The sequence below is a fragment of the Hibiscus syriacus genome, unplaced genomic scaffold (assembly GCF_006381635.1).
Source record: "Hibiscus syriacus cultivar Baekdansim isolate YM2019G1 unplaced genomic scaffold, ASM638163v2 tig00110812_pilon, whole genome shotgun sequence".
NCBI classification, from domain to species: domain Eukaryota; kingdom Viridiplantae; phylum Streptophyta; class Magnoliopsida; order Malvales; family Malvaceae; genus Hibiscus; species Hibiscus syriacus.
Window position 1 is genome coordinate 869670 of NW_024062870.1, and position 22207 is coordinate 891876.

Consider the following 22207-nt stretch of genomic DNA (forward strand, 5'->3'; position numbering starts at 1 on the left):
GTCCTTAAAACTCAACAATAAATAGGCCTAAGTATTTCATTAGAAATCATCCCCAAAACAAGTTCTCTCTTCCTCTTGTTTTCTTTATTCTCTCACTTTGAGAATTCTAAATACTTCCATTTGTTGTAATATTTGTTGATAGTGAAGTTATCATATGGTGTGGTGCCCGAGGAGTAGACGATATTCTTGTCGAACCTCGTAAATTTGGTGTGTTCTCTCCTTTCTTGTTCTTTATTTAGTTTTTTCATTGTGTTTCAAAATTCAATAGTTTGACGGGTTTATCCGCTGTGCAACCTTTGGTGGTTTTGATCTTGACATTTTAGGTTAATTTTGAAACTACGTTCGTGTGGAAAATAACACGTTTCCCCAACAACTTTGTCTACAAGGGCAATCTCTATGACTCTATTTTGTATACCGAATACCCAAGACAATCTTTGATTCCGGCTTCAGAAATTGATCTAATCAACATCAGTTGTCGTATATCAATTATCGTTTAAGTTTGTGGTGACCGACTCGGATTGTTGCTTCAATAACCGTCAATTTTGATATCAATTTCCTCTTGACGAAGCTATCTCGCCAAATGTGTTTCTAGGAAGTCGAATATGGTTTCTATAGGTCGAATCTTCCTCCCACACATTTAATCACAACAACCTCTTCACCAAAGTCAATCTTTGATTTTGAAAATTGTTTTCATTTTGAAAAATAAGCGCATAGATTGATAGAGATATTCCAAAGTTGTTAAGGGCCTGTTTCAATTCTCCCGTTGAAATTGAGTCATCGCTTCAGCTCTCGGCGTATGAAAAATTTAGCTAAGCATGACAAAAGTCATACTTAACATATTTAAAAACAAAGCTTTAAAAATAAAGTAAAAATCGAAAACTTGAAAAATAAAATAAAGGAGAGAACTTTTATAAAACTAGAAAGAAAAGAGAATTGTAATCTCAGTTGTTTAAAGCTTAGGTCTAAGAGGGTATTTATAGCCTCTCAAAGCCTAAGGATGAACAAAGAAATTAAAAATAAATAATCCTAAAGATAATTATTTTTTCCTAAATTCAAACTTTAAACAAATCTTCTAATGCAACTCTGCTCGTCCATCTTCCAGAAGGCACGTTGAGTAGATCTTCTAGAAACTGTCACTGACTGGACCTTCTAGAAACTGTCACGTCAGATCGTGTCGTGCTCAGAGTCGTGCCCGTGTCTCCAGCTGTGACCAAATAATAGAAAAAATACAAAATGCGTCCGTTTTACCACTAATTCCGGAAAGTAAGATCCTGTTCGAAAACAAGCATAACTCAACCAAATCAACAACAATAAATCTATAAGACCGAAGAATTAACGAGCAAATACTACCGATTCTAAACACTCATCAAATTCCCCCTCACTTATCTCATGTTTATCCTCAAGTATGATATAATCAAATAAATCAAAATTTTCATTTATATTTCTTTGTCAAGTTTCACATTCAAGAAAGCAAGATAGAAACCACAATAATTATTCAAGTCAAGAAATCAATCAATTGAACATCACTAATTGGAACAAGTCAAATACAATTGTAACATCCATTCATTCATCAATCTCAATGTTTATAACTCAACACCTTACCGGGATTCACTTAAATCACTTAATGTGTTTGGGGTACGAACATATTACCAAACGTTCACGAACGTAAATGAACAAACGAGTCATCTATTCATGTTTGTTCATTTAATAAAATGAACACAATCTTGTTCAAGTTCGTTCGTTTAATAAATAAACAAACATAAACGAACTTCCCGCCGAATGGTTCACTGAACTTTCGGTTCGTTTACAGACCTACGAAAGTGCAATAACATAACATCGATTGAAGGTTCAAGTAAAGGAAATTGTTGTATAACATTGAATGAAGTAGGTGGTTGGGAAAATAAAGTTACTGGAAGCAAGTAAAGACCCCAAGAAAGTCTAGCACTGCCAATCACTTTCCCCAAGCTCGAATCATGAAATTCACAAAAATCAGAGTTAAATTCCGTGGTACAACATAAATCGACAAACAACTTGCTAATGGAGATGAGATTGCAAGTGAGATTGGGAATATAAAGAACATGAGATAAAAAAATGTTCAGATTTATTCGAATAGACCCATGAGCGGCAACACAAGAAAGAGAACCATCCGCTGTTTGAATATGAGATATAGACGATGCGACATGAAAAGTGTGAAAGAGCCAAAGATCACCTGTCATATGATCACTTGCACCAGAATCCACAATCAAAGTAGGAGTGGTGAATTTAATAGCCAAAGTAGCAGAAGGAATTCTATTTGTGATAGAGTCGGAAGAAACATCGAAGAGGTTCAAACTGGGTAAATTAACGAGGACTTTCGAAGTGACATCCGATGAAGAAGAGTTGAAAGTCATGGTTGGCGGCTAGGGTTAGGGTAAAAAAGTAATCGACTAGGGTTAAGAAGGATCGCTCACCTAACTGATACCATGTTGATTAAAGAGTAATCAAAATAGTGGAGAAGAGAAAAGTCTTAAACGTATATAGATAGGTGAAAGTACATCTTGTTTTTATAGGAAAAGATAAGAGTAAGTTTTCTATTAGAAATAATGTAACCCACTAGACCCGACCTATGCGTTTCGACTAAGTCTAGTGGATCACATACATGATTCTTAAAGACATTTTCTGAAACCGTTATTCAATCATTGTAAAATCACATTATAAATGACATGATATTATACTATCAAAACCCAATTTGTAAATATAATACCAATAAGTAATAAATTAATTTAAAACAGGTCTTCAAAATCAAAATCACAATAAACCGAACAGTAATAGTAAAAGTGTCATCATCCTAAAATACGACACTTTAAAATAAGGTCCATGTCACCAAAATAAAGTCAACTAGCAAGATAAAACATTACAATCAGATATACTTCAAGAGATATGTTGATCCTCCAAGTGGTCGAACCGAGATATCTAACCAACAGTATCTGAAAAGGGAAAAACATTTTCGAAAGGTGAGCTAGGCTTAGTGTGTCCCAATATTACCTTAAAATCACAATAGGTACATTAAACAAATCATAGTCCAGTAAATCTCATAAATTCATAAAAGAGTTTAACTTTTGAAAATCATAGTTTAAACTCTTTTCTTGTACACCATCAGTAGTTCCCAAAACTATTTTCCATATAGCTTACTTTAAGCACACAGCAAAAAGAAAGCCAACCTAAGGATAAGCTTTAGAGCTTGTATCCTTAGGCTCGTAAGTCCAAGTCCATATAGCTTACCCTAAGCACACAGCAAGGGAAGCCAACCTAATGTATCTTGGGCCCCCAAGAGTCACATTAGGCCCATTCTGTTTATTAGCTTGATCAGAGCTATACTATTGTAATTCAATCCAAAAGTTCAATTGCACCGTGTCACAAATTCCATAAATCATCACATTAAATTGGTGCATCAATAAAACAGTAACCAAAGAACTCAGTGTACCTCATATTAAAACCAATAAAATAGTTCAGTAATAATTAGGGAACACACCTCGATAATAGGTTCAAATAGTAGATCTACTGATTGCTGGTTTCACCATGCTCTGCTACAGTTTTTGAACCTATTTTATAATAACCCTATATTACTTATGGGTAATATAAATAAATCTCTAAAATCATAAAATTTACGGTTCTTACAGGTGAATACTGGCACACGTGGTTTAACTGATCTAGAAGAGCTGGGTCGAGCTGTCGAACGATCCAGAGAATCTCTTGTACCTTCAAACAATAATAATTTATCAGCCCCAAATCTTACTTAATTGTTCAAAGCTAAAATTCTTAAGTATATAAGTATTTTCAGGGTTTAACTATCAATTTGGAGGATTTTGAGTCTGAATTTGGTCAAATGGATTACGGAATCGGAATCAGGACGTCGAAAAACATAAAGTATGACTTTTCAAAAATTTAAATTCTTGGTCAAAGTCAAAGTCAACCACTTTGACCGTCGATTTGGAGACCTTCGGGTTCGAATTTGACAAAACGAACTTCGGAAACGGATTCGAGACGTCGAAAACTATCAGAATAGGTATACTCGAAAAAGATTAACGGTCGTTTAATGGTCAGTCAAAGCCATTTTAAGTTTTGGTCAAAGGAGGTCAACGGTCACGGTCATCGATCAACGGTCAACGGTCGGGTCGGGTCAACGGTCGGGTCGGGTCGGGTCAGGTCAGACCGATTTTCCAGCTGCTCACTCTCCCTACGGCGGCGCGTGTGGCGCGTGAGACCTCTTCCGGGGGTCTAAAAATTACGAAAAATTTTCTAAAAATTATTTTGAGTGATTTCGAGATACTTACAACGATCGGTTCAAATTTTTAAACAGCGGAGAGCTCGAATTTCAACTCGGCCAAATCTTTAACTGCTCTACCTCCTCACGCGCCGCCGTCTACGGCGAACAAGGTTGACACCAGCGGACTCGCAACGACACAAGGAACACGATGGTGCAGGAGGTGTCGTAAACGGAGCAACGATCAGTGATGAATTTGAGATTTTCCCGGCGATCGAGCTAAAATAAAACGTTGAGACTTTGACTGGAAATTCCCGATGTTTGGCAGCGTTTCGCTTCAATTAATTTGAAGGGTTTGTTTCTCGCTCGATGATGAACACAACGGTGATTTCAAAACGACGATCAGAATTCGGACGGCGTCGGGATCTAAGTCGGAAACCGGCGTAGGGGGAAGGGAATTTGGGAGTGTGGTTTTCTGTTTTTGAAACAGAAACCACACGTATATAACATATAACCCCAAACTTACCTAACTTTTTTGGGTAAATTCAAGGTTTAGTCCCTGAATTTTCTTTAACTTTAAAACAAGCTCCAAGTTTTAAAATCTTTCAATTTAGTCCCCAAATTTTTGCCAATTTTCACAATTAACCTCCAATTTCAATTAAATACTATTTTGTAAATATTCGGGTTGTTATAATTCTCCCCCTCTACAAGAAATTTCGTCCTCGAAATTTACCTTATAAGAATAGTTGAGGAAACTGAGCCTCCATTGACTCCAATGTCTCCCAAGTAGCTTCTGAGGGGCCTCGGTTACTCCATTGAACTTTGACCATTGGAATACGCCTATTCCGAAGAACTCACTCATCTCTTTCTAAGATCTGGATGGGCTCCTCCTCATATGACAAATCAGGTCTCATCTCTACCTCATCAACTTGAATGATGTGATCTGGATCTGGACGGTATCGCCTTAACATAGACACATGAAAAAACATCATGAATACGACTAAGATGGGAAGGCAACTCAAGCTGATAAGCAACAGGTCCAACTTTCTTCAGAATACGATACGGCCCAATTAATCGCGGACTCAGTTTACCCTTACGTCCAAATCTCAATACTTTCTTCCATGGAGATACCTTGAGAAAAACCTGATCTTCAACGTCAAACTGTATATCCTTCCTCATTTGATCTGCATAAGATTTTTGCCTATCAAATACCTCTTTCAGACGGTCACGGATCAATCTGACTGTGTCTTCCGTCTCTCGCACTAACTCAGGTCCCAAAGTCTTCCTATCACGTAACTCAGTCCAACAAATCGGGGTGCGACACCTACGCCCATAGAGTGCTTCATAGGGTGCCATACGAATGCTGGTCTGGTAAATGTTATTATAAGCGAATTCAGCCAAAGGCAAAAAGTTCTCCCAGCTACCATGAAAATCAATTACACAACCCCGTAACATATCCTCCAAAATCTGAATTACTCTCTCAGATTGACCATCAGTTTGTGGGTGGAAGGAGGTACTATAATCCAATCTCGTACCCAAAGCCGTATGAAGCGCCTTCCAAAATCTCGAAGTAAATCTCGGATCTCGATCTGAAATGATAGATAACGGAACACCATGCAATCTAACAATCTCTGAAATATACAACCTCGCCAACTTATCCAACGTATAATTTACCCGTACAGGAATGAAGTGAGCTAACTTTGTAAGTCTATAAACAATCACCCAAATTGAGTTCTTTTTCGAAGGAGTCATAGGTAAACCAGTAACAAAATCCATAGTAATACGCTCCCATTTCCATTCAGGAATATTGATAGGTTGTAACAAACCTGATGGGTGTTGATGTTCCGCCTTAACTTGCTGAAAAGTCAAACACCTCGTCACAAAATTCGAGATGTCCTTCTTCATGCTGACCCAATGATACCTCTCTCTCAAATTCCGATACATCTTATCTCCACCGGGGTGCATAGCATATGGACTACTATGAGCCTCCGTAAGGATAGTCTGCCTCAACTCAGCATCATCAGGCACACAATACCGACCTTTGAAGCATAAAACTTCATCCTGATCAAGGGCGTAATCTGAGCTTGTCCCTTGCTCTACTTGCTCAAAGATGGAAAGCAAGGAGCTATCAAGGGGCTGCTTAGCTTTGATCTCATCAACCAAGGTCGGCTTAACTTGTAATTCTACTAACAGAGTGTCATCGTCATATAAATTCATCCTGGCCATTAAAGATCTCAACTCTGTTACCGCCTTTCGACTCAAAGCATCCGCTACAATATTAGCTTTACCAGGGTGATAATCAATCACGCAATCATAATCCTTTAGAAGCTCTAGCCAGCGTCGCTGTCTCAAATTAAGCTCTTTCTGGGTCAGAAGATACTTTAAACTCTTATGATCCGTGAAAATGTAACACTTCTCTCTATAAAGATAGTGTCTCCAAATCTTCAAGGCAAAAATCACTGCTGCTAACTCCAAATCATGAGTAGGATAATTACACTCATGCGGTCGCAGATGACGGAATGCATAAGCCACTACCTTACCTTCCTACATTAGAACACAACCGAGTCCTGAGCGTGACGCATCACTATACACTGTAAAATCCTTCCCAGACTCTGGTTGAATCAACACTGGTGCTTGAGTCAATACCGCCTTTAATTTCTCAAAGCTCTCCTGTTGTGCCTCACCCCAGTCAAACGACACATTCTTCCTTAACAACTTTGTCAAAGGAGAAGCAATGATCGAGAAGCCCTCAACAAAACATCGATAATAACCAACCAAGCCCAAGAAACTGCGAATTTCAGAGATATTCTTGGGTCGTTTCCAATTCACAATAGCCTCGATCTTGCTTGGATCGACCTGAATACCTCGCGCAGAAATAATATGCCCCAGAAACGACACTTCTTGAAGCCAAAATTCACACTTGCTTAGTTTGGCATATAGACGATGCTCTCTCAAAGTCCGCAGAACGATCTTCAAATGCTCGTCATGCTCTGCCTCAGTACGAGAATAGATCAGAATATCATCAATAAATACCACCACAAATTGATCCAAATATGGTCGGAACATCCGATTCATCAAATCCATGAAAGCTGCAGGAGCATTTATCAAACCAAAAGGCATCACTAAGAATTCATAATGACCATATCTAGTGCGAATGGCCGTCTTTGCAACATCAGATCCTTTAACTTTCAATTGATAATACCCCGAACAAAGATCAATCTTAGAGAATACAGTAGCTCCTCGCAATTGATCAAATAAGTCATCAATCCTGGGTAGTGGATATTTATTCTTGACCGTCATCTGATTCAACTTCCGATAGTCAATACATAATCTTAGCGACCCATCCTTCTTTTTCACGAACAGAATTGGAGCTCCCCATGGTGAAGTACTATGCCGAATAAATCCTCGATCGAATAATTCTTGCAATTGGACCTTCAACTCCTTAAGTTCTTTTGGAGCCATGCGATAAGGTGTCATAGAAATAGGTGCAGATCCCGGATAAGTCTCTATCTCGAACTCTAACTCTCTATCAAGAGGTAAACCAAGCAACTCCTCTAGAAAGACATCAGGAAACTCGCTAACTGTACGGATCTCTTCGATCGTGGACAATGAACCTTTAGTGTTCAAAATACAAGCAATGAAAGTCTCATACCCCTTCCGGATCATAGGATCAATTTCCATCGCTGAAACTATATTGGAGAGATAGCCACACCATTCACCAATTAACACAACAGTCCGACCATCTGAAGTCTTTAGAGTATCCCGCTTGTATTCGCAATCCAGATTTACCTTGTGTTTATTCAACCAATCCATCCCAAGAATTAGATCGAACTCCTCTAAAGGAAGTTCCATAAGATCAACGAGAAAAATTTCTCCCTGAACCTCGAGAGGACAACGCCGAAATACTTTATTCACTAATACCGCTTGTCCTACTAGACTCGTAACTGTAACAGTATTTTCAGTGTTCTCGATTGGAATCTGAAGGTTTCGAGATACCGAGCTCAATACATTGGAGTGAGTGGAGCCATTGTCCAGTAATGCAAAGTATGGGATAGAATAAATAGTAAATGTACCTGCAATAACCTCAGGCTCATCTCTGTCATCCCGACATCTAGTGGTATAAACCAAAGTTGGCTGTCTAGCCTCAGAAACTGTTGGCCCTCTATTTTGCTGAGGTTGGGCTCTACTTTCAGTCCTGGACGCTGAACCACGAGCCTTTACTTGGCTACGATCTCTAATTGGAGTCTGTACTATAGTCTGAGAACGCACAGGAGTCTGAGTAGCGGTATGCTCAAACGAAGCTAGCTGAAGACAATCCCTCCGAAAATGACCACTAGATCCACACTGATAGCAAAGACCCATCTTCTTACGACACTCTCCTGTGTGTTGTTTACCACAAAACTCACAGAGGAACCCATGATAATACGAAGAGGAACCGCCTCGACTGCCAACTAACGGTGAGGATGCTGCAGGCCTGAAACGTGTATTGCTTCTCTGAGGGACTGAAGTACGAGTCCTTTTCCCGGACTGTGCTGATGACTCCATCGGGCCTGAAAATTTCTTAGATCGTTCCTGTTCAACACGCTCTCTACTAGAAGGTAAAACCTCCACCTCTTCAGCATCTTTGGCTCTGCCTACCAGCACATCAAATATCTCATCCTGATGGGTTACAACTTACCTACGCAGCTCGTATCTGAGTCCAAGGGCAAATTTACGACATCGATCTCTCTTAGTAGGTACCATACTGAATCCATACTTCAGCAACTTCAAGAACTCGATCTCATACTCAGAAACAGTCATGTCTCCCTGAACCAGGTCTTGAAACTGTTGACGTCTCTGAGCTAAGTAGTGCTCTCCCAGAAAACGACTCCGAAAGTGATCCTTAAAGAAATTCCATGTCAAACGATCGGTAGGAACACTACTGGTCACTGACTCCCACCAAGTGTAGGCATTCCCATCTAACATCGCCACAGCACCCTGATATCTCTTAGTTGAGTCTAAACCCAACTGATCCATGCGTATCTCTGTATCCTAGAGCCAATCCTCAACTTCAGTAGGAGCTCCACCAATCTGTCCCCCAAAAGTTCTAACTCCATTGGCAATCAAAGTCTGCGAAATAGGAACCTCTGATACAACACCAGTAGCTCTGACTGCTCCCTGTATCAACTGCAGAAATTGTCTACCAAAATTCTCATCCAAAGCAACTCCGGTAGACTCTGACTCAATATCGGTCGCTCCTATGATCGGTGTAGTCATGCCAATACCAGCGGCAGGAGGCAGATTCGTTGGGGTCGTATGAGCAGGATCACCTATCGGAGGTGGGGGATCTACTCGTATCTCATCAATCGGATATGCAAATCTAGCCACTCGACCTCGTCCACGGCTAGTTCGACGACCACGTCTAGCACTCATTTTGATGGATCTCAAGTTTACTACAGAAGATAAAACTTAGGGTTAGATAAGCACTTGAAGTCTCGAACACAATTTAAAAATCTTAATAATTTTGTGACATGGCCTTTGTAACTTGTTTTGTAAAATATTTCAAAACTGTATTTTCAATATGGACTCATACACGGTCCGAGGGTTAAAAACCAAAAGCTCTGATACCAATAAATGTAACCCCATAGACCTGGCCTATGCGTTTCGACTAAGTCTAGTGGATCACATACATGATTCTTAAAGACATTTTCTGAAACCATTATTCAATCATTGTAAAATCACATTATAAATGACATGATATTATACTATCAAAACCCAATTTGTAAATATAATACCAATAAGTAATAAATTAATTTAAAACAGGTCTTCAAAATCAAAATCACAATAAACCGAACAGTAATAGTAAAAGTGTCATCATCCTAAAATACGATACTTTAAAATAAGGTCCATGTCACCAAAATAAAGTCAACTAGCAAGATAAAACATTACAATCAGATATACTTCAAGAGATATGTTGATCCTCCAAGTGCTCGAACCGAGATATCTAACCAACAGTATCTGAAAGGGGAAAAACATTTTCGAAAGGTGAGCTAGGCTCAGTGTGTCCCAATATTACCTTAAAATCACAATAGGTACATTAAACAAATCATAGTCCAATAAATCTCATAAATTCATAAAAGAGTTTAACTTTTGAAAATCATAGTTTAAACCCTTTTCTTGTACACCATCAGTAGTTCCCAAAACTATTTTCCATATAGCTTACTTTAAGCACATAGCAAAAAGAAAGCCAACCTAAGGATAAGCTTTAGAGCTTGTATCCTTAGGCCCGTAAGTCCAAGTCCATATAGCTTACCCTAAGCACACAGCAAGGGAAGCCAACCTAATGTATCTTGGGGCCTCAAGAGTCACATTAGGCCCATTCTGTTTATTAGCTTGATCAGAGCTATACTATTGTAATTCAATCCAAAAGTTCAATTGCACCATGTCACAAATTCCATAAATCATCACATTAAATTGGTGCATCAATAAAACAGTAACCAAAGAACTCAGTGTACCTCATATTAAAACCAATAAAACAGTTCAGTAATAATTAGGGAACACACCTCGATAATAGGTTCAAATAGTAGATCTACTGATTGCTGGTTTCACCACGCTCAGCTACAGTTTTTGAACCTATTTTATAATAACCTTATATTACTTATGGGTAACATAAATAAATCTCTAAAATCATAAAATTTACGGGTCTTACGGGTGAATACTGGCACACGTGGTTTAACTGATCTAGAAGAGATGGGTCGAGCTGTCGAACGATCCGGAGAAACTCTTATACCTTCAAACAATAATAATTTATCGGCCTCAAATCTTACTTAATTGTTCAAAGCTAAAATTCTTAAGTATATAAGTATTTTCAGGGTTTGACTATCAATTTGGAGGATTTCGAGTCTGAATTTGGTCAAACAGATTGCGGAATCGGAATCAGGACGTCGAAAAACATAAAGTATGACTTTTCGAAAATTTAAATTCTTGGTCAAAGTTAAAGTCAACCACTTTGACCGTCGATTTGGAGGCCTTCGGGTTCGAATTTGACGAAACGGACTTCGGAAACGGATTCGGACGTCGAAAACTATTAAAGTAGATATACTCGAAAAAGATTAACAGTCGTTTAATGATCGGTCAAAGCCATTTTAAGTTTTGGTCAAAGGAGGTCAACGGTCACGGTCATCGGTCAATGGTCGGGTAGGGTCAACGGTCGGTCGGGTTGGGTCAGACCGGTCAAACCGATTCAGACCGGTCAGACCGGTTCGAACAGGTCAAACCGGTTTCTAGCTGCTCACTCTCCCTGCGGCGGCGCGTGTGGCGCGTGAGACCTCCTCCGGGGGTCTAAAAATTACGAAAAAATTTCCAAAAATTATTTTGAGCGATTTCGAGATACTTGCAACGATCGGTTCAAATTTTTGAACGGCGGAGAGCTCGAATTTCAACTCGGCCGAATCTTTGACTGCTCCACCTCCTCACGCGCCGCCGTCTACGGCGAACAAGGTTGACACCGGCGGACTCGCAACGACACAAGGAACACGATGGTGCAGGAGGTGTCGTAAACGGAGCAACGATCGGTGATGAATTTGAGATTTTCCCGGCGATCGAGCTAAATAAAACATCGAGACTTTGACTGGAAAATCCTGACATTTGGCAACGTTTCGCTTCAATTAATTTGAAGGGTTTGTTTCTCGCTCGATGATGAACACAACGGTGGTTTCAAAACGACGATCGTAATTCGGTCGGCGTCGGGATCTAAGTCGGAAACCGACGTAGGGGGAAGGGAATTTGGGAGTGTGGTTTTCTGTTTTTGAAACAGAAACCACACGTATATAACATATAACCCCAAACTTACCTAATTTTTTTAGGTAAATTCAAGGCTTAGTCCCTGAATTTTTTTTAACTCTAAAACAAACTCCAAGTTTTAAAATCTTTCAATTTAATCCCCAAAATTTTGCCAATTTTCACAATTAACCTCCAATTTCAATTAAATACTATTTTGTAAATATTCGGGTTGTTACAAATAAGCTACCTAGTAGTTATCCTTATCTATTTAACTTTCTAAGAGTTAGTATTATATTAAATTACTAACTAATAAGACTTATCGCATAACCTACAAAACACCCCCCCAAAAAAAAAAATAATAACAAAAAATCTAGGTATTGATAGTTGCTATGTTATCATAAACCGAACAAACATCACTTCTCTTCCTCCTTTTTGGGTGCCTTGTCCTCATCCTGCTTCTGCTGGGTAGCATAAACATCACCGGATATTATATAAACAAGTTTGATGATAACAAACACACATTGCTCGTATCAATTAGATATTTGCTAAAAAAAATTAGATCGAAAGGCCACACAAAAGAGGCAGCCCCCTAACACCTAAAACATTCAAGCGGGAACAAATAGCAATGCATTTAATACAACTACGAACCACCAAGAAGTGCAAAATTTCCCCCAATCCCTACTATAAATCATTTTATCCTGCCCGAGTTTGAGGAGCTCACATCAGACTGGTTTTGCATGGAAGCAAGCACTTAACTGAAGGATCATTTGGATCTACCCCAGGAAGCTGCACAAGCAATTGTTTTATCATCAAATGATCATTATTTTAAATCTGGTGTGAGGGGGAAAAAAACAGAAAATGCAGTAGACATACCGACGCAAGGATGGAGGATACAAAAGACTGGTCTGCCAACAACTTACTCATATCTGCCTGACTAGATGAATCTTTTGTACTGTCTTGCACAGATAAATGAAGAGCTGAGAGAATTGGAAATACAGGGAATTAAATCAGAATACACGGAAAAAGAAATTAATATGGACATATCAGGGTCTAAACTTGCATCAACAATTTTCCGAGACAAAGGACAACTAATATTGAAAGATGATTTAACTCATATTGTAAGCTAAAAAAGCTATGAACTTTTTAAGTCGTTCAAAAAACTTAAGTGACCCAAGAACACTCTTTGGTATCATTGACCATCAGGCTGCAACCAACAAAATATGTATATAATTAAAATTTTCCTAACACCTATGTAACTGGTTTTTAACGTAAGGCAAGGAACAGTTGTTAAAAATGTTGCTAATCCTTCAGCGGGCACTTATAAAAAGGACCCGGGTGCACTTACCTAATGCTAGCTCTGGATCCTCAGCAGCTGCATCTGACATCTCAGTATCCTGTAAATCTTGGCTAGAGGCAGGCTCATCCATCGACATAGCAAGAGCCTGCTGTAGTAAAGTACTATCATCATCCTGTAACAAACTCAAGGTCAGTCATACGTCAACACGAAAGAATGTGAAAGCATCAATCATATCTTCTTATGAAATGATTTTCCCACTTGAAGCAGCTATCCTATCAAACTAAGAAATAATGAGACAAACTAATACTACCCTTTTACAATATCATCTACATCAAGAAAATCATAGGAAATTAAATGGGAGTATAATGATACTAACTGCAATTTCATTTTTCTTATTATCAGCTTCTGAAGCTCCCTCACTGGCACGACTGCATCTTGTTCTTCCCCACCCTTTTCCTGTTTTGATGCCTCCTATGCCGTTTTTTTTTTTTTTTGCCTGGCTCTCTCTCCTCTTCCATTGAAACTCTAAGAGCTAGGGCCAGTTCAGGATCAAGGTTGGGATCCACACCGAACTCAAAACCTGAGACGACATCAGCTGCAGCTGTAGCTGCCGATGCTGCAAAACCACTTCCACCTTCTCCGTCCCCGGTGAAGATGGGGGTACTGCCATGGGAACAAGAAAGATCCAGCTTCAGCAATAAGATCACAATCATGAGCAATTTGAATGCAGGAAAGAGAAAACAACTGAATCACCAACCTTATAAGTACATCAGAGAGAGCATTAGGACCAGCAGGAACATGAACAATGTGACTAGTATCATTATTGTAAACAGCAGCAAGAAGCGCTTCAAGCTTCATTGTCTTCCCTTCATCATCTTCACCAAAATTTACAATGTCAAGTGCTACACTATTCTTTTTCAACTTCTTTCCAATCATCTCCAATGCCTTCTTGTCATGCATGACAGGGCTGCAAGCAATCACAGCACATCTTTACAGCCAAAAACATAGAAAGAAAACATTTCTCAGTTAACAGCATAAAAACGTACTTTCCAGCAAAGACGATAATCCTTTGCTGCTGCTTTTTATTCTGGCGATGCTTGAGCGCCAACTGAGCCACTTGAATCCCAGCTGCCAAGTTCATTTCACCACCTATTTCTAAGCCTAAATTATGATAAGCAAAAGCTCCAATTTAGTAACTTTTGCTATGACACAACGCTAAGATAATTAGAATATGTGCCTAAAGAACGCTAAGAAACAAACCGTGCATGCAAGCAAAGATTTTTCCAAGATCACCTGTAGGAGTGTCCAAAACACGCACACCTTTTCCTGCCATTGTTAAAACTCCAACTGTATTCTCTGGATTAGACTGTAAAATCAAATCCTCCAATTCAATAAAAGCTCTCTCTCTCTCTCTCTCTCTCTCTCTCTCTCTCTCTCTCTCTCTCTCTCTCTCTATATATATATATATATATATATATATATATAAAATTAAAAAAATTCAAACTGTATCCTCTTTTTAACTCCTGTTTACCTGAGTTTTAGCTCCGCAAATGAGATTGACAGTATCGGCTTGAGCCTGAAATCGAGAGGGAGCGTAATCACCATAGCGCATCCGCTCCGAATTATCAATACAGATCATCGTTGCCTGCGCGTGCACAAAAAAATAGGATAAAAACAATTTTAGTGAATTGATTGTTTCTCCATGTTTGAGCTAAGTTTTGTAATTCTAACTGTGAATTGATTCTTTTTTTATAATATCCATATTTCACAGGTAACTGTGACTTTCCGGAATCAAGTGGATTGTACATTCTAATCATTCAAACTTTCAATGATTCTATAGTTGTCATTTTTATGCATGTTATGATCAGGTAGTTTGTTTCTCCGAATTAAACATTAAACTATGAATTTAATAGTGCTATGATTGTAGGCGTTTAACATTCCACAATCGACATCTTATTTTCATTTCTTTATTTCGACCAGCTCTCTCTAACAAAGAAACATTGACCAACAACCTTCATTTTCTCATCGTCTGTGACACTCCGTCCAAACCAAGAGGGATGAACTGTCAACAACCGACAAGTCAAACTTGTTGCCATTAACAACCTTCAATAAAACTTTTTTATTACAATTTTATTTAAATACAATTACAACATACTCGTAATAATGATTGTTGTTATATTACATACATAACTTTTTATGATAACTTATCTATATGTGGTTTAAGTCATATATCTCATCTTACATCTCTTTGATGTGTTGTTGGGGTAGCATGTGTTCATCTCAAACTCATCTGAGCTGGACCGGAATTACATGTGCTCATCTCGCAATCCTCTAAGATGGATTTGGGTTGCGTGTGCTCATCTCACACTCTTCTGAGTTGGTATCTTCCTTGGTAGCCTTCTTCACTCATCCACTCCCTGTAATGATGCTTGCATGTTGGTTTTATATGTTCTCTTTCTCGTCTCTTGCTGATTCTTGTCTTGTTCATATGACATCTTCCTTGTAACTTTATGATTGACGTTTCATCACGTTCAAGAGTAGTTTTTCTTATGCTAATCGATTTTACTTTTGACTCAGAATCTGAGGGCGAGATTGCATGTTTGGATTTTTGCATGATTGACTCTTTCGATTGTAAGTTGTTATGTGCTCACCACATCAAATATTGAGAAAGAGCATGTGGAGTGGTGGTGCACGATAGTTTAGAAGTAAAAAAAAAGAAAAGAAAAAGAAATATGAAGGTTAGTCGATAATTTGTGATTCACCCTTCTTATGGGGGTGAAAAACTACAAGTCATTCAAAATTAATCTTAAAGGGTCTTTCTCTGATAGGTGTGGGAGAAAAAGTGAATTTAAGGGGAGAAAGAAAATTCTGAGCCCCTTGTGTCCTAAAAGAGTTAAATTATATACTTCAAACGTCCAAGAGTCGCATGACCGGGAGAGAATATGGTACTAAATAGGTTGAACCCAAATTATCATAAACCTATTGTTTAAATTTGTTGGGCTTATCAGGCTATTCAGATTTCTAGCTATTAACTATTAATTAAGCCATTAGGGAGCGGTTCAATCTGCACCCCGAGATGTAACATCGGAATTGCTTGTTAGTTGTTATTGGGCGGTCTTGGAGTGGAACTCTTCCGGATTGGAAGAGAGTATAACATCATCATCAAGGATAGTTGACAAAATCTGAGTTTCATCAAGCATATATGTTTAGAATTTGAAAATAATCAATCGTTCCATTTACTGATTGCTTCATTCTTGTTCATACTTTACATGAAAAATAGAAAATGGTGAAAGACTAGTATGAATATCCTCCAAGGAAATTGTTTACATAATTCGGCCATTTCTGGACTAAATGAAAGTACCATTTACAAGGATTTCGTGCTGGAAAGACTGCTAGTTTTTTAACCCTTTGGTTGAAAATTAGATGGCTCAACACCGGTGGACCAATCAATTTGATGCCGGGAAGATGAGTTGTTACCTATCACGCTGCAGTAAATATACTGGCTGGACATTAAAAGGCTACATCAGCATCATCCCAGACAATTTGTGCATGATGTGAATAGACCGGTGCAGAAACAAACTTCTGATGGGGATGGCACTTGCAAGCACAGAAAGCACTCTGAAACATAACATTAGGAAGAAAACAAAATTGAAATTAGAGGTATATGGGGAAAAAGTGTTTTACGCATATCATATGATCGATTTGAGAGATGTTTATTTCATACCCTGATAGAAAACAAGCCAAAAGATCGTGTTAAAAATAATTGATTCTAAACCCTGCTGCTCCTCTTGACCTGTCGAATGAATATGAAGAGAGTTCAGTGACAAGAAGATATGTCGGATTAAGATTCTTATCTTTGCAATAAAGGAGAGAATGTAGAAAAATTGTATCTTCGTGACATGCTACAAAGATAAATGAGACTGTCAATTTGAGTAATTTTTTCACCACTAAGTGCCATCATTTTGCAATTAGGCGAAGTAAACATCGACAAGGAAACTATCTCACTGCTATTTATCTCTCTCAACTGCTAGACTAAGAAAAGACTTTCTTATATCCAAGATTAAGAAGCAAAGTTGGACTTTCTAAAATCTTATATTGCTATGTAGGCTGTCTAAGGGTTAGTTTATGGCTTTATGCAAGGTGGAGATTCAACAAACTTTTTGTAAAAAGCATAAGCCACATGATGCTTTAATCAGAATGAAGGAATTCTCTTCGTACTTTTATCAAGATTTGTGCAATGCCATTACCAGTATTGATTAGAAGTATTCCCCTAACAGATTTTCGGGGAAAAACATTCCCCAACCTTAATTATTAACTTCCATGTGTACAATTAATTAAATAATGATCATGGGGCTTAGTATATCCATGAAATCAGAGACACTAGAAGTTACCAATGATTTCGATATTATGACATATGGTGGTACATGGAAAAAGTCAGTTCCTTTTGGTCTACTAAGGGCAACTATAGTAGTCCCTTTAATTTCTTATAGTGCATCCATAATTTCAAATGATTTCACGTTTACAATAGCTTAAAGCTCAGACTCTATAAACCATTCAGCTGGTTATAACAAAAATAGATGCATCCTTGTTCCAGTAGCTCGACGTGTGAATATTAAATGAGGATTAAAGTTGCACTATGCACACAAACCTACAACAAAGGCTTTTGTTCACTTCACTAACCTCAGAATATGCAAACTTGGTTGTCATATCGAGTTTGCATACAGGGCAGAATGTTCCCCACTTAGTCAGCCATGACTCTACACAACTTGAATGAAAATCTGCATGAAAATTTAATGTTGATTAACTGGTTATATCTACACAATAATACTAGAGTAAGAAAACAGGAACTCAAATATAGATGATAGGGGAAACAAGCTTTGAATACGATGTTCATATATCTGCAATATCATCTCTCTTTTCCAACAAATGCTGATGGCTCGTTAAACTGTGGAATTGAATTATTTTCTGACTAAACTGATTGAATACTTGCATGAATACAGTAATAATGGGACCTTGATACAGCCAATGGTCCATTAAACATATTCATCAAGCTAAGTCTTACCCATATCTTGAATTTGTGAAAAAATTATAATTCATGATAAAGGAATTCAGCATAGACTAAAAGTCATATATCCTACACTTTCTACATTTTAAACACTTGAACTTCTCAGCCTCATGAAAATCAAGGTAGCATGTTGGAGGCTAAAACAATCTTTAATTATCCACAAGTAAACATGCACTGCAAATGCATAACAGGCTAGATATGATCCATAGGGGCGAAACCAACCATGTTGACAAGGAAGCACTTTAAGAAGTTCCCCATCATTATAATCCTCAAGGCAAATCGCACAAGTTTCTGCGTAAGTACTGGCATGGTCGGAACTGAACACAACACAAGGAAGAGCCTCAACCGTTTTAGTATCCACACATTTTACTAAATTTCTTCTTCGCCAATTCGACAAGCTTCGGGGAGCAATAAAGGCTATCACCAAGAAAGCTGCTATAACAACAAGTGATAGGAAACAAATAGCAAAGACCGTCCACGCCTTCCCATTCAAGGGTGGGTAAATACAGCATTCCCCTTTTTCACCTCTAGCACGATCTTTCAAAAATTCACCAGAAGATTTAGAAATAAAAACAGCTAGCACGTTGATTCCTTTAGGGTTCACCATCACTTCAAAAAACAAAATACCTCAATGAATCTAATATTATCAAAGGAATTTCTATAGCTCACTAAAATAGATTAATTCTATTGAATTACTTCTAAATGTAAAAAAAAGGAAATAAATCATAAAGAAATTCAACTTACTGTAGACTAAATTGCTACTATATTTATCATCGAAAACAATTGCGGCAGAAAATCCCCCATTTTGAGCGTTTCGGATTTTCTCCTCGAAAGAACAATTGCCTCTAATTATCAAAGCAAACCTTACAGTGTCACTTTTATTGGATCCGAATTCGTTTCGGAGCGTTGTGCAAGCATCCAAGGGAACCGCCACTTCAAGAGCACCGCAGACGGAGGTGTTATTCCCAACAGCTAAACAACATAAAAAAGAAAAGCAATTAATTTTTTTATTTGAAGTTTGATTTTTTTAAAAAGAATTCTTAGCTGAAAGTAGGGCATAAAAACAGTTTAAGCTTGAAAGAGTTCGTTTCTTAAGTTTTCCTGCATTTTCTTAGTAAACAAACAGGAGAAGGATGAAGAAAAGTTACCGAATTTGGCAGGAAGGTCTGGCAAGGAAATAGAGAACGGCTTAAAAACAACGGTAGCAGAAGCTATTTCGCTGAAGAAAGCAATAAATACTAAGAAAAATCCAAGCAAAGCTTCCCTCATTGACATCCCTTTATTTGTTTCTCTATTTTTTTTCCAAACCTGTTCAAGCTTTGTTTCAGATTTTTATGAACAGTGGAGTAAAAAAGATTCTTGTAGAAGGCGCTAGCTTTCGGCGGAAACGTCGTCGTTTTATTAATATGATAAGACGGTGCGTTTTTTATGGAGTTGGTGGTAAGGGTTTATATTTTTACGTTTTTCTTACGCTTTCACGAACTTTAGTACCGGTGATCTGTCGATGGAGGAACATTCGAAATCACCATTGCCTGAAGCGTTTCTTGGCTTTCTTGAGGAATATGGAATCTACCCTTCAATTTATACGGCCTCTGGTCCAACCCCTCCTTACCTGAGGTAAGTTTAAAAGGTTATTTGATCAGTAAAATTGAAGCATATGCCTTTGTTTTGGCTGGTTTTATTGTGGTTTTACTCTGCTGTATCTTTGGGTTGTTTTGAAAGTCATTTATTTGCTTTTTTTTTTTGAAAGGTTGAAACCAGGGAGTGAAGGTGAACTTGAAGAAATTGAAGCTGAAATAAATTGTAAGCTTGAGAAAGTGAATTGGTTACCTGGTTTTTATTCCCTTCCACCTGATGTTCTGATTGCCAATTCAAAGTCATACCTGGATGGAAAGGTGAGGAATCTAGCACTTACATCAATACTTGCTGATATTTTAGCGTATCATTCCTTGATTGATGGAACATTGACATCTTTTTCTTTTATTCAGGCAGTGTTGATACCATCTGGAATTGTCTTTTGTTTTTTAGTTCTTGTTTTCGTTACATGTATAAAGTGATTCTGGTTGCTTTATTTATTCCTACTTATCCTAGGGGAACTGTTTTAAAATGTGGTTGTAGCTTATAATTTGAAGTTTCACTCTTTAATGTTTGTTCTGTGTTCCTTTTAGGATTTTTTTTCAGGATTATCAGGCATTTACTCTTTCATACCTTTCAATATTCATTTTGTTACAATTTGTATTTTTGGTGTTTCAGATCTATGGAATTGATGCTGCTTCTGGAGCTGCTGTCTCAGTTTTGAAAATATCATCAGGGGATCATATTCTTGATCTCTGTGCTGCTCCCGGTAAGTGATGTTTTCTTCATGTTATATTTATCGTCAGCCGGTCAGGAATATTAGCTTGTAAAAAGAGCAGCTAAAGCAAGGGAAGCCAAGTCTTTACAATTGTTTTCATCGAGTGAAATCCCTGAACTTATCTTTTATGGACGGCATTCTGGAGTAGTTGGCCTCAGTAAAAATGAACTATACATAACCATGTCTGATCTTGAAGTTTCATGCTCTGCTTATGACAAGGTGGAATTGCATTTAGTTTTAAATCATCTCGGAATTAACTTTTTGCTTTTCTGCTTTCTCTTGCAAAGGCAAACTAATAAGTATTTGTAACTTAATTCAGGTGCTTGTTGATGCAGAATGCACTCATGATGGATCGGTTAAACACATCCAGAAGTTTGAACATTGGGGATGGAGAACTCTTCAACGCCGGGTGTTGGATGCAGAAAGAACAGATAGCTTAACTGTACTTCAGGCAATGCTATTTTTCCATCATGATTTTTATGTCCTTTTTTTTGGTTTAGGCTCCTCAACATTGAGGAAGAGATTTATTATTTGTTCAATTTAGGCTCTTCAATTTGTATTCTACAAAAATGCTTATGCTTTTGGGCACTGTCTGCTTCATTTTTGTTTCTTCCACTATATTTGTTCAATTTAGGCTCAATCTAGTCTCTTTTTCGATCTATTTTCCTCTTTCTTTTCCTAATATCAAATTCATTTGTTTTCTTGCAGTTAAAACTTCTAAGGAATGGTTTTAGATTGCTGAAAGTTGGGGGATTGCTTGTTTACAGTACTTGCAGGTGTGTTACTTGGCAGCTCTCACAGCGTGTAAACATTTAAGTGCACGCTCCTACATATAAGAAGCACAATAATGTTCTGATTACCACTTTTACCTTTTCCATCAATTAGTTTGACAGTTGCTCCGAATGATGAAGACATCGTAGAGCAGTTGTTAAAGGAAAATGCTTCCGCAGGTAGTTTAATCTCTCCTATGAGACAAAATGGTGTCTCGAAACTTCTTTATTGATGTTTAAACACAGCCTTATTGTCACCCTTTTCCTCCATTCTTATGTGATGAGATATATTGCCTATGGGTTTTGCAGAACTGCAGGAAATACACGAAGCGAAAGAGTGGCCCTGTAAGAGTGGGAGGATACCAAAGACCTTGAGATTCGATCCCTTGACATCACAAACCAGTGGACTTTTTGTTTCAAAGTTCTCAAAACTGGCCACTTAATCAAGGTTGGTTCTTAGCCGCCTTTGCTTTATACATTCTGGAATGCAGAGAATTGTCTCTTCATTGTATCTCACATCTCTGCTGCTGCCTGTTGCCCTGCTGTCGGTACCAGACCCTTCACAGCAAACGGATTGGTTTGTATTATAGCCGCCGAGAGGGGAGTTCACTGCGATGCTGAACATTCCAAACACGGGGTTTTTCTTTTCCCCGGATAAAGGAGGCATCATTCATTCACACATCACATTTTGATCATCAGCTAATCCTGTTGTTTTGGT

The 22207-nt window shown here is 38.1% G+C and overlaps 2 protein-coding genes and 1 pseudogene across 5 annotated transcripts; 1 reads left to right on the forward strand and 2 right to left on the reverse strand.

Annotated features, from left to right (window-relative positions):
• Positions 1-15397, reverse strand: part of LOC120141664 — a 42734-nt pseudogene extending 27337 nt beyond the window's left edge.
• Positions 15398-16585: 1188 nt separating this feature from the next.
• On the reverse strand, positions 16586-19750 carry LOC120141623 (receptor homology region, transmembrane domain- and RING domain-containing protein 1-like). 3 transcript variants are annotated; one of them, XM_039156439.1, is made up of 6 exons: positions 19515-19750; positions 19111-19338; positions 18589-18975; positions 17982-18079; positions 17026-17094; positions 16586-16919 (listed from the first exon to the last, which is right to left on the reverse strand). In XM_039156439.1, the coding sequence occupies exons 1-5, from the start codon at positions 19639-19641 to the stop codon at positions 17071-17073; spliced, it is 864 nt and encodes a 287-aa protein (XP_039012370.1). In that variant the 5' UTR covers positions 19642-19750; the 3' UTR covers positions 16586-16919; positions 17026-17070. The 3 variants fall into 3 exon arrangements, with proteins under 3 accessions (XP_039012370.1, XP_039012368.1, XP_039012369.1); XM_039156437.1 differs by having other exon boundaries at positions 17026-17203; XM_039156438.1 differs by lacking the exon at positions 17026-17094.
• A 12-nt stretch (positions 19751-19762) lies between these two features.
• LOC120141624 lies at positions 19763-22207 on the forward strand. Of its 2 annotated transcripts, XM_039156441.1 has the most exons (8): positions 19763-19983; positions 20117-20261; positions 20620-20710; positions 21055-21170; positions 21428-21495; positions 21605-21669; positions 21799-21937; positions 22045-22204. In XM_039156441.1, the coding sequence occupies exons 1-7, from the start codon at positions 19871-19873 to the stop codon at positions 21930-21932; spliced, it is 732 nt and encodes a 243-aa protein (XP_039012372.1). In that variant the 5' UTR covers positions 19763-19870; the 3' UTR covers positions 21933-21937; positions 22045-22204. The 2 variants fall into 2 exon arrangements, with proteins under 2 accessions (XP_039012372.1, XP_039012371.1); XM_039156440.1 differs by having other exon boundaries at positions 21799-22207.